The sequence below is a fragment of the Seriola aureovittata genome, chromosome 11 (genome assembly GCF_021018895.1).
Source record: "Seriola aureovittata isolate HTS-2021-v1 ecotype China chromosome 11, ASM2101889v1, whole genome shotgun sequence".
Classification (NCBI taxonomy): Eukaryota; Metazoa; Chordata; class Actinopteri; order Carangiformes; family Carangidae; genus Seriola; species Seriola aureovittata.
In genome coordinates, this window is record NC_079374.1 from 5,729,581 (window position 1) to 5,741,774 (window position 12,194).

Consider the following 12,194-nt stretch of genomic DNA (forward strand, 5'->3'; position numbering starts at 1 on the left):
CACCACAGGTTCAATAGGTTGCACAAAACCCCCCAGTGTTAGATTTGAGCGATCATGAGGAAGTGCACAGTTCACCTCACAGGCTATAATGGCATTGTTAACCATTTCAGAAAGAAATGTTGATCCCTGTTGTATATTTTTATTTTTCATTTTTGTTGAGTCTGAGCTTGCCTTGACCTTTTTTTCACAGCATTTCCAATCAAATGCAAATAGGCCTGAAGTGAGGGAAAGCAAAGAAAACGCAAATAGAGGTTTCAACTTAAAGAATATCTGCGAGAGGAATGATAAAACCACTGGTCCACAAGCAGCAGATTCTGTCAGACTGTATTCAGATCAGGCTCAGTCTTCCACTGGGGGCCCGCAGTTCATTTCAAGGTAGATTTGATGCCAGTGAGTTGATACGACGGGTAGAGTAAAACCAAAAATACTGTACAGTTATGTGACCTGCTTCACTTGGCTGCACGGCTTATCATTTATCACCCACGTCAAATCTGATCTCACTCGGAGTCAGTCACATACTTCCCATGGATAAGGAAGGATTTTAGGATTCCTAGGACGAGTTCTGTGCATGTCAGGTTTCACACGTGTTGCGTCCCAGTGATTTTGAAATACATAAAAAAGTTTAACAGGGACGACTCCCGCATCGGATGGCCCTTTCCTGCGTGTCATTCCCCCTCTCTCTGCCTCCCCATTTCCTGTCTCTCTACTGTCCTGTCCATTAAAGGCACAAAAAGCCCCAAAAAATTCTTAAAAAAGTTTAACAATACGGAGAGACCATTCAGCGCCTTATAAGGGCTTAAGGTGTGAGGAGGCGGGACAGTGAACTTTTCTCTATTAACTATTCCAACACTATAGACTTCCTGGAAATGTACTACATATTTAAATGACGTGGTCAAAGAACACATAGTAAAAACCAGTTCTTTTCTGGCATTGTCTGGCCCGCCTGTACAGCTGTGTTGATCTCATACACACATAGAAAAAATGACTTTCACATTCTTAATCCTGCATAGAAGCTTATGTAGACAGCAATTCAGACATCTGGAACAAGTCTAATGATTAATTTCTTTTTTGTTTGACTTGTTTGAAAGATCCAAGAGCCCAAGCTGACGTTTTCACACTGCCTCTTTTGTCCATCCAAAAGTCCAAAATGCCAAAGATAATCAATTTACATTGACACAAAACTGAGAAAAGCAGCGAACGCAGATGCAACCAGCACGTTTGGCCAATTCGCCTCCTAAATGACATGAAGATAAATCACTCATCATAATTGTGAACAGCAGAATCATTTTTATATCATTCTTCTAATGAATTAATGGGCCATTTCTTTCAACACTCCTTATCCCGCCCCCAACCTTTCAGATATGAGACCCTTTGAGAACTAGTGAAGAGGAGGGGGTGGGGGTGGGGGGGTCAGTGAAGTCACCCAGAAATAGATAAGGAGGCTCATAATTAGTTAGTAATGGCAGGTTAGACACCTCAGCAGGAGAAGCTCTCTGCTATGCTGCTCTGAGCACATGACAGACGGACCCTGCCAATAAGGGCCCAGAGTTAATTAAAAGACCTGGCCGTGCTCTGAGGTCTTAAGTGTCCTCATTCTGATGGAATGCTAAAACCCTCCACTACATAACGGCTCGACAGGCTCTGTTGGCTGCTGCACGTCTCAGCAGAGTCATTCCCTTCTCTCTCCATGTCTCCTCCTCTCATCTGAAGGACGCCTGGAATTTCTGATTGTATTTCTTTTTTTTTTTTTTGACCCATATTGCACATCGAAATCAGTTTACCATTTATGACATGTACTACTCAGCAAGTAAAAAAATAGTTGTATAATATCTTCTGTGGCCCTGAAGAAGCTCTCTAAAGTCTGGAAAAAAATAAACCCAGTGATTTCATGAGGGTTATTTGGGCTTCCACTTGGAATATACTGAGAAATTTTTAAACAGAAAAATCTTGCATCAGAGTTTGGACTTTCAGAAGCATGAGTGTTAATGAGGCAGAAGCGGGTCTAAAGTACGCTGTCAACAAATATTCTAAATTCCATTATATAATCGAATTGTAAAAAAAAAACAGAAAGCAGACATTTGATTGAGAAAAATAGCCGATTGCTGAGAAAAAAAGCAGCACTGCTGAGTCACATAATGTCACTTCCATTGATTGAAAATGAAATGTAGGTCAAGCCCGAATGAACAAATAATTCAACAACTACATGTGTGGAAACGCAGCAACTCGGCCGCGGAGAGAATGATTTGCGCTCCGAGCAACTTTGGATTTTGGTCAGTAAACTGCAAAATTGTGGAACCTAAGGCTAAAGCGAGTTATGTAAGCTACAGTTAGCTCACCACAACCTGGGGGCACATCTCCAAAACATGCACCCTAATGACTCCTATGTAACTCATGTGTATAGGTGCTCATTCTGTAGTTATGTCTTTTGTTGTCTTGGTTTCCTCTCTTATGGACATGATGCGCAGAAATAGATATTTGAATGGTCTGAACATAAGCTCCTATTTTAATCGGTGGAGCTGTCTACGCAGGCTGCACAATGACTGGCGTTTCACTCCACTGGAAGCCTCTATTTACACTTGAAGTGTATTTTCTTCCTTTTCCACACGTAACCACAGTGATTTTGTATTGAGCCCTGAAACGCGGATTACCTACACTAAATACTGCGCCTGAATGCATCATGTGTAGACATGGGCAGAGGACCAAAGCTCCTACTGCTGTGGCTGTTTTTGCCATTGGGGCTGTGTAGACATCGTATAATAATAACCAAGAGATGCTATTGATTTGCGTTACAGGGAGGGTAGGCGCCAGGATTTTTGGTCTTACAAGGAGCTAAAAGTCAAGTTTTCTCAGCTTCTGTTACATTTTTGACACATTTAAAAAAGTGAAGTGCAATACTAAATCTCTGGAGTACCTCCTAAATCATTTCTGAGCACGAGATGACGTCTTCAGGATGCTTTGGGGTCGGGTTTTGTCAGATCAGACACAAAATATTTAATTTACACAATTTAAATTACACAGAACCAAAAGCAGCAGATACCCTCATCTGAGAAAATGATTAAATGATCAATTATATCATAAAAATTGTAGTTTCCTTCCTGTGAGTTAAGGGTTGAAAACACTTCAACAATCTGAAGACAGATTGGAGGTCACTCCACAGTATTGAGACCTGGCCCACATCGTGTGCAGACAGAGGGGATAAGCACTCTGTTCCAACTCTTCCTGTTTTGTTTTACAGCCCCAAACTCCTGGGAGCAGCTGTGATCCTGTTCAATTTAGGCCAGACAGACAGAGGCAGTGTTTGTGGTGATTACATTAACATATCCAACCCCCGGCGAGGGAGGCGGTTTTGGAGGGAGGATCAACGAGTCGCTTCAGAAAGGAAGGGCAAGGCAGGAGGAGACAAAAGGACAATGAACAAAAGCTTGGAGCTCACTGATTTTTCTCATTACGTCTACTAATTTCCTTCTACTCTCCATCTCTCTCTCTCTCTGTCTTTATTCCTCTGGTTTTTCTTTTCTTTTTGTCTCTCTACCATTTCCCGCCCTCTTTATCTGTCACGGAAGACGACTGCAGGCTGACGGGAGTGCAGCCATGTGGTGGCGAATACCAGCAGTGTAACAGGTGAGAGCGCAGAAGGTGAGAGGCGGGATTCAGCTTCTCCCCTGACGGAACAGGACACATCTGAACACCAACCATCATGCTGGCTGACACACACACACACACACACACACACACACACTCACACACACACACACGGTACAGTTACAGCATTTCACAAATGAAATCTGGTGTTTGGCCACTACCTGAGAGTTTTATCTGCATGTTTGTTTTATTCAGTAAGAAACCACAATGAAATAAAGAGAGTGTAAAGTCATTTCTGGTTCCATTAAGTTTTGCGTTATGCTTTAGGATTAGGCTTGTATTTGTATTTCTTTGGACAAATAGAGAGAAAACATGCATCATATGTGAACAGGCACGTGAATCCCCAGACCCAGATCTTCGAATGTGCGACGTGCGTGCATTCTGATATGAAGGGTGTGAAGAAGGGAATTTAATTCGTCAGTTGTGCCTCAGATTCAGTCAAATCCATGTGTAGCGGAGTCCCCTCTATCAAGCTTCTCATCTAACTCCTGGAAAAAAATCAAATAGGCACATTTCCCAAAACTATTCCTTTAGGTTTTCTTACTGTGTTTCTTATTCCAGTGCTCTGTTGGTGGATCCGAGAGGCTGCTATTCTCAGAGCCTCAGCAGGAGTGGAGCTCAAATGAAAAAGGCTCTCCTAATGGTGGCACTTAGGGAACGACCATGGGTTTAAAAATATGTACATATTTTGTTCTTAGGGAAGTGCATAACAGAAAACTCAGTGTCCATAATGAATGATGTGTCCACAATGTCCGTAATGAACAATGTTTGTCCTCTGAGGCGCATGAACGTGCTCAGAAAATTCCACACACTCACTGAGAACTAGATTTTACAAGAGGAAACTGTAGCTTGTCACGACGGGATCAAAACCAAATGGATGAATTCTCTCAGCATTTGTTGCAGGGGATTTTTTTTTTGATGCTTTGTCTCAGGCTGAAGAGTTGGCCAAGGGGAAAGTTTGACCTGCTGGTGACTTTAGATAAAAAGGTCAGGAGGAATCATCCTCTGAGAACCATGAATATTTATAGCCAGTACTTATTAACTGCGATATCTTCACTAATATCTTGTGGTGGACTACAGTGTTAGAACGACAGACACCGCCATCCTCTAGTCAGGCAAAAACATGATGCAATTACACTTTTGCTAACCATAAAAAGCATAACACGAACTGTAATCTCCACACGTTGACTCTCAGTGTTTCCTCTCTGTAATGAAGTGTGCGACACCCCCACCTGGAGCAATCAAACACCAGAGGGAGTGCGAGTCAGTCTGTGTATCCAGCTCAGCTGAGAGCCGCATGCATCCGCACTGATCATTAGCAGCAGCAGGAAGGCTCTAAACTCTGGGAAATTGTCTCACTCTGAATAGGAGGGAAAATGTCACAGTAACAAAGCTTATAAAGTGATGATATCTGAGGAATAAATGAAAAGATGCTGGAGTTGAAGTGTTTTGGTGGGTATGTCACTGCCCCCCCCCCCATTAATATTCTTGTTGCCATTGAAAGGGCTCTACAGCACAGCTGCAGCTTGTTTTGGTGGTGTTGTTTATCTTTTCTGTTCAACAGCGAGCGCAACGTTAAGGAGCAACACACGGATAAGTATTACATTACATAGGATTTCAATTTTTTCATATCTGCATAGATGCTTAGGTGCCGGTCTGTTCTCTGTTTGTACTATTTGGCTGAAGTTCGTATGAAGAGGCTAAACAGCAGACTCAGGATGAAATGATCTTAAAGTCCACCCAACCTGATCCCTGCATTTGTTTTCATCATCCACAGACAAGAACTGAGGTGATTTAGATAATAAATGTCAGTTTCAAAACTGTTTTCCTGCTCGAAGTATTCCCTCTACTATATTTTATTCAATTAAAATGATAGCAATAATAGACGGTGTATCGGGTTACCACTTCTATTCATGTTTATTGAGATGAATCATCTGAGCTGCGCCTTTTTAGAAAGTGCTGCAAATTTTGTCTGCTCCCAAAGGAGTCATAATGAAGGTAACAGTAAAGCGTTTGAAATGAGGAATAGGTAATAAAAGATGGAGTATATCACTTTTGAATAATGAACAATGTGCTGAAAAATCATTTCAGAGTGCATATGTTCCTTTCCAGATACAATAATAAACAGTGGGGGGGATTTGTGCTGGGGTTGAATACCAGGAAATGAGATTCTGTTATTACCAGGAATTCTTATCAAAATTTTTTCCCCAGGAAAAAAAAAACATTTACTAGAACCCAGGAGTTTTAGCATGTGTGCTCATGCGATCATGAACTAAAGACTAAGGAGATAATATGCACTGGAACACAGACACAGCCACTCGAAACCTCATTAACATGAACACCACACCAAATCCTGAAGTCTGACCTTGAAATGCTCTTATTACGACAAGATAAAGTGGAGCACCTTTTCAGCTACAACTGTTTCTTCCATTTGCTTTTCACGATAAAACAGCAGCTGTGTGAATAAATGTTCTCAGAATAAATGTGAATAAAGAGCGGAGTGCAAAATCTGCAAACAAAGACACAGGTGGTTCAACAACCGAATCAGACACAGAGGTGGAGCCAACGCTCCTGTGCACAAAGAAAAACAACATGTCACAACGGCTGTATGCAATATATGTTCCTCTGCACTAGATCAGCACTAATAATGACTAATAACGTATAGTTGTGTTTGTTCCAGCTCAATGAAAACTTTCTTTTACGAAGAATCTACCTAAAACTGGAATAAACATAATTTTTGATCAACTATCTCCAGTTCTGTGTTTGAATCTCACTTCCTTCTATAGGGAGAATGTATGGTGGCCTGGGAGAAGAGTGGGACAATTAAAGAAAAAATGTTTTTTGTGTAAATGATTGATGAGTTAAAGAATATGACAACTATTTTTTTTATTTAGCCGCAAGTTAATATAAAAAGTCATTTGATGCCTAATAAGTTATTTAATTGATTAAAAAACATGCATTTGATGATTAAAACGATGAAATTTAAATTTTGATGAGACGCCATAATTCGTTGCTCTACATTAGAATGGGTTAATGCATGTACGTGTAAACAGGAATAACCGCCCATTTGCATTCACTCACACATTGGTCGTGAAGATGCCGTAGATGAGGTCTTGCTCCGGCAGGTAGAAGGTGCTCTGCAGCTCGTTGTAGTAGAAGGGGATCTCCCCGGAGCGGGAGCAGTTGAGCCTCGCCTTCATGAACGTGGTCCAGGTGTCCTCCAGGAGGAAACGCCCGCCGATGTCATTCTTGCAGACTCGCGCTACGCGGGAATAGACCGTCTTGCCACAGTCGTGCTCCACCGCGTTCTCCCTCAGGAAGAAGAAGGTGAAGAGGCCGATGTCGTACGCTGAGATGAAGTGGGGCTCTGCCGGAGGGAAGAAGGAGAAGAAGAAGGGGGAGGGGATCATTACATGATGGCTCCAGGGATAAAGAAATATTTCCAACATTTATCTACTAGATGGTGTTGCTTTGACCCCGGTACTCCTTATTATTGATTGCAATAAAAACTTCTGCTGTTCCACTCCTGTTTAAGATGGTCTGGAAAAGAGCCTCAATGTCAAATGTGTAAATGAGAGAAGGTGCAGTGGGAGGAGGAGAGGAGAAGATAAAAAATGGTTACTAATAAATCTGTCTGATGTTTTGATGGTAAATCCATGGAGCTATGTCTGTTTAACTGGATGCCCGTGCTGCCTTTATTGCCCTGGGTGACGCAGTGAATGATTCATGGCCCTTCCTGCTTGGTGGGTTATCAGGTAAAGCAGACTGAATAACGATTTGAATGGGACGTTACTGTCATCCTTTGTAAACACGACTCATCACAGAATACTAATTCACTGCTGTGAGCGTGGAGGGAAAAGGAGCTTGAACCTCTACATCCATATTAGTCTTAAATCCATAACATTTTTGGAGGTTTCACATAAAAGTCTTTAAAACGGCTTAAAGGATTAGTTCACCCAAACTCCTCATACAACATTTTCCCTCATACCTTTTAAAGCATCTAATTGTGCAGATAGTTTTTAAGGTTATGGTTTTATGTGCAGACATTTCAAAATATTTCTAGCTGACGTTTCCTCAGATGCCTCAACACAATCTTGTTTTCGGTGCTCAGCATCTGAAAACGTGTCCTGCTTACTCCTGATAATCTCTGTGAATGGTTTTCAATAAACTGCTTCCTGGCAAACAAACGGTTCCCTGTGAATAATCAATGTGATAGAACTTAACCAGGGTTTAGGTCATTTGGGTGAACTAACCCTTTAATACCGGGATACAGCTGACGATACAACATCTGTCCAGGAAAAACCACAGATGTCAAAATGTTTTGTTTTTTTTTTAAATATCCAATCAAAACAGTTTTTAGCCGTTCATGAAAAGTTGACATCCTGGAGATGCGCAGAAGAAGGCGGCCCAGATATTGAAGTGCTAGTGTTTGTTGAAAAGTCCTTGAGAAACACAAATTTAACAAATATAATAGAATAAATAATAAAACATAGAACAAAAGGTCAGTAATTGACAATAGATTTATTCAATCCCACGTATTTTTCGTAACAGTAACTTCTTTCTTGTAACATTTATGATTTGAAAACATCGTTTCAAGCTGAACTGTCTAAAAAAAGAAACATGCACTGTTGTTGCTGTTTTGACACTGAGCTGACTGAGGCTGCATCACACTCATGTTCTGTTTTCTACTGCTGTGTTTTCCTCAATGAGGCGAGAACTGTGATGAAGAAACACAAAAAATGCTCCTCTGCTGTCTTCACTTCAGTTTCCCTCTGGGACCCATTTATTGTAAGTGATATCACACTCTCAGACACATGCTCACACACACACACACACACACACACACACACAAACGCTTACACACACACACACTTACACACCCACAAACACACACACACACACACATGCTCACACATACACACATGCTCACACACACACACACACACACTAACATGCTCACACATACACACATGCTCATACACACACATGTTCACACACACACACGAGCGCAAATGGAGGAATAAGCCTTAAGATGCACGCACACCCATAAACAAAACACAAGAGGGATGCTGATGTTGTAAACAAAGTCACACAGAAATACACTCTCACTCACACACATGCACGCACGCGCGCGCGCACACGCGCGCACACACACACACACACACACAGCGGAGATGACCTGTTAACAGCCGTGATGGGATGTGCCTGAGGGGCTAGTGAGGCTTTTTTTTAATAAGAGAATAAGATTTTGAAGCAGAGCAGGAAGAGACCAACATGGACAGAACAGCTCTTTAATTCCAGTCCGACAACAACAACCACTGGTCTGGACCGACCACAGATGAAGGCGTAAAAAAGCAATTTCAACGAAGAGAATCAGCTGAGGGAGCGATTCAAACTTTTTGAAACTAATCAATTTATATTAAATGGGCGGCCGGTCCGGAATGATGGTAGTTATTCTGCGAGAGTGTGGAGCGAGCAGGTTGAGAGTAGCAGTGCGATCTAAACAACTTCTACACTTTACATCTGATGAAGTGGAGATCGTTATCAGTTTGCATTTAAGATCAAAGGCTTAACAAGCAAAAATGTCATTATAGAACAACCCCAGCAGGTTCATCATCATCATTACTACCATTATGCATCATGTCACCCACGGGTAGGAAATCATTTAATGTTTATAAGTGATGAAAGAAAAAGCAACCTGTCCCACTGATCAATGTAATGTACAGCACATCCCGATCAGTTCATTGCTCCTGATGAACATGCAGATGGACAAGCCGCAGTCACAACGCATGAGCGCTACTCCCCCTGCAGATAAAGGCCATGTAAAGTAGCCAATTATGCTTATGTACGTCTCTGCTATTAAATGGAAAGTGTGTGTGTGTGTGTGTGTGTGTGTGTGTGTGTGTGTGTGTGTGTGTGTGTGTGTGTGTGTGTGTGTGTGTGTATACAGCATGCCTGAGCTGCTATGCATATGCACACAAGAGTATTTCTGTGTTTACATACCTGTGTTTGTGCATACACTGTACGTGTGTCAGCCAAAGGGCCGGCGGAGCCCACAGTTTCTGCACGATATTAGTGAAGCTGTGTGGGTGCAAATGTGATGAGCAGAGTTTTTTCCAGCATCCCGCAGAGTGGTAAACAGACTGTTCAATCTGGCAGGCTGGTTGGGTGCTGCAGGAGTGAAGCCTCCATCGCTAACATCACATGATGCTTTAGATCAGACACAGCATAAAGAGTGAGGCTATTTAAAGTGGAAATAGAGTTTTTTTGCTTCAACTTATCATTATGAAGTAAATGTCGGTTGCACGATGTAATGGCTACAGAATAATGACGCCACTGGTGTTTGGATTGGTTTTCCTGTGAGCCTCGCTTTCATTACGCAATCCTGTCTCCCGCTGGGCACCTAAAGTTCACGGGGAAAAAAAGTTTCGATTTACGGCATAAAGTGCGTCCGCAGCTGTCAGTAGCGTCTCCCAGGTAGCAGACATGCTACTCTACCCAGCAACCCAAAACGAGCCCCACTGACAGAGGAGGCGAAGAAGGTGAAGACGGAGAGTAATAGACAGTTAAACTTTATGGATTTTTTTTTTATTTTTATTTTTTTACAGTCCACCCGCCCACCAGGATTCATCCCAATAGCCGGTCCGACTATGAAGAGAGCTCCAAACTCACGCTCAGTTGGCAGTATTTCTACTAGATCAGTAAGTAACAAAACCTGTCTTCCTATTAATACAACCAGGTGTTTTGGCCTGAAGCCAATACCAGCTGACATTTGGCAAGGGCGGGGTTACAGCCTGGACAGGTCACCAGTCCATCATCTATATTTATACATATAGAGACAAACAATCACAAAGAACAGGGTTTTTTTTTTTGGCTGTGGTCTTCCTAAAACGAACAGTGATGAAACTCCACTATATGTTGTATATTATATATTTGTGACTGTGGCGCCAACAGTAACACCACATGGAAACACAAGGGGGGAAAGGTGAAAGGTTTCTATTCCCACTTTAATATTCACATAAAAGAATGGCGGATGACTCATTAGGGGAGGAATAATACCTGACAGTTTGATTAGATTTGGTATGAATGGATTTTTTTACTCTCAATATTTACTGCACTTGGTTATGACATCTGTATTGTGTTAGGTTAGTTATGTGTCTGGTCAGAGTGAAGACGAATAGTTCTACTACTACTAAAATCTACTACTAATTTGTTTCGCCAAATACTTTTAGGAGGGAACTTCTGCCAGGATCATGTTAGCTGGCAACTTTTATTTCCCAGTCCACAAAGGTTGGCATCCGTACACTGCACACAAGTCAAACATCTCCAATTTGTTCAGCTATTCAAATAGCTGTGGTGTTGTGATCTTTAACAGCTGTTTCTGCTGGCTGAAGAAACAGTCGACAGGCTATGACTTACAAAACTTAACAACTCAACAACAAAGACCTCTTAGTTTGATATAAAAAAAAAAAAAAAAAAAAGAAGAAGAAAGAAACAAAACTGTTTTCTTTGTTCACCTCTGGCTTTAACCAAGACTCGCCAAAACTAAACAATGAAAACATGCAGGTGTCGTAGCAAAAAGAAATACTGAGTATTATACTAAAAAATTCTATTTATAAGAACATGAAGTTGAATTTTGAATGTCACATGTTTGTATGTGCTTATATAAAGGGACTGAGAAATCTCTGGCTTTTGTTTCATTTCTGTGACTGTATGCGCCAAAATACATTTTTCACAAAAGCCGAGAGAAGGGTGAGAGCAAACAACACAAATTTGAATTGAGATTCATGTCATTCAGGTGCATGATGGGAAACAGTTGGTCAGCACCTGGCAGGCTACCAATCCAATAAGGGAACAGATTGATTAGATCCAGGACCCCCCTCCTTGCCTTTGGTTCTCTGGAGCTGGAGAGGCTTAGAGCTGGAAATGAGATTTTCATTCACACCCCCAAAAAATCCACCGGGAGCACAACTCCATAACCCTCACAGAATCAACCATGAAGGAAAGCAGCCTTTGTCTGTGATGGCACTTGTGTGTGTGTGTGTGTTTGTGTGTGTGAGTGTGTGTGTGTGTGTGTGTGTGTGTGTGGCAAGATTTGAGTGCAACATGTGTGCTTGACTGTGTGCGCGGCCAGCTGTGATTATGCTGATGAGGACATGATCTACTTAGCTACTCATCTTTTTTCCCTCCCACATACTCTCTCTCTCTCTCACACACACACACACACACACACACACACACACACACACACACACACACTGGACACACATGGATGCACGTACAGCATGCATAAAATCTATATACACAAGCACACTCACATGCACACACGGGCAGCGAGTCCCCGCCTGGTGTGAAGCGTGCTGTGTGCTGTAATTTCACCCTCTCCTTGCCGTGAGGAATAATTACGTCGCTCACTGACTCTTCAGTCTATCTTCTCTGCCTCCCTCTCATCCTCATCCTCTTCCCTGCCCCACAACTCTCACCCCCTTCCTCTCTCGCCACCGCACACACGCAGACGCACACCGTCACACTCTCCCACCTTCCGACTTCAC

The 12,194-nt window shown here is 42.1% G+C and overlaps 1 protein-coding gene across 6 annotated transcripts in view; it reads right to left on the bottom strand.

Annotated features, from left to right (window-relative positions):
* The window catches only part of sema5ba (sema domain, seven thrombospondin repeats (type 1 and type 1-like), transmembrane domain (TM) and short cytoplasmic domain, (semaphorin) 5Ba), a 174,211-nt gene that overhangs the window by 43,763 nt on the left and 118,254 nt on the right, over positions 1-12,194 (bottom strand). For all 6 annotated transcript variants that reach the window (XM_056388964.1, XM_056388965.1, XM_056388963.1 and 3 more), the window contains one exon: positions 6,724-7,009. In XM_056388964.1, coding sequence (XP_056244939.1) covers positions 6,724-7,009 — 286 coding nt within the window. The remainder of the gene's footprint in view (positions 1-6,723; positions 7,010-12,194) is intronic.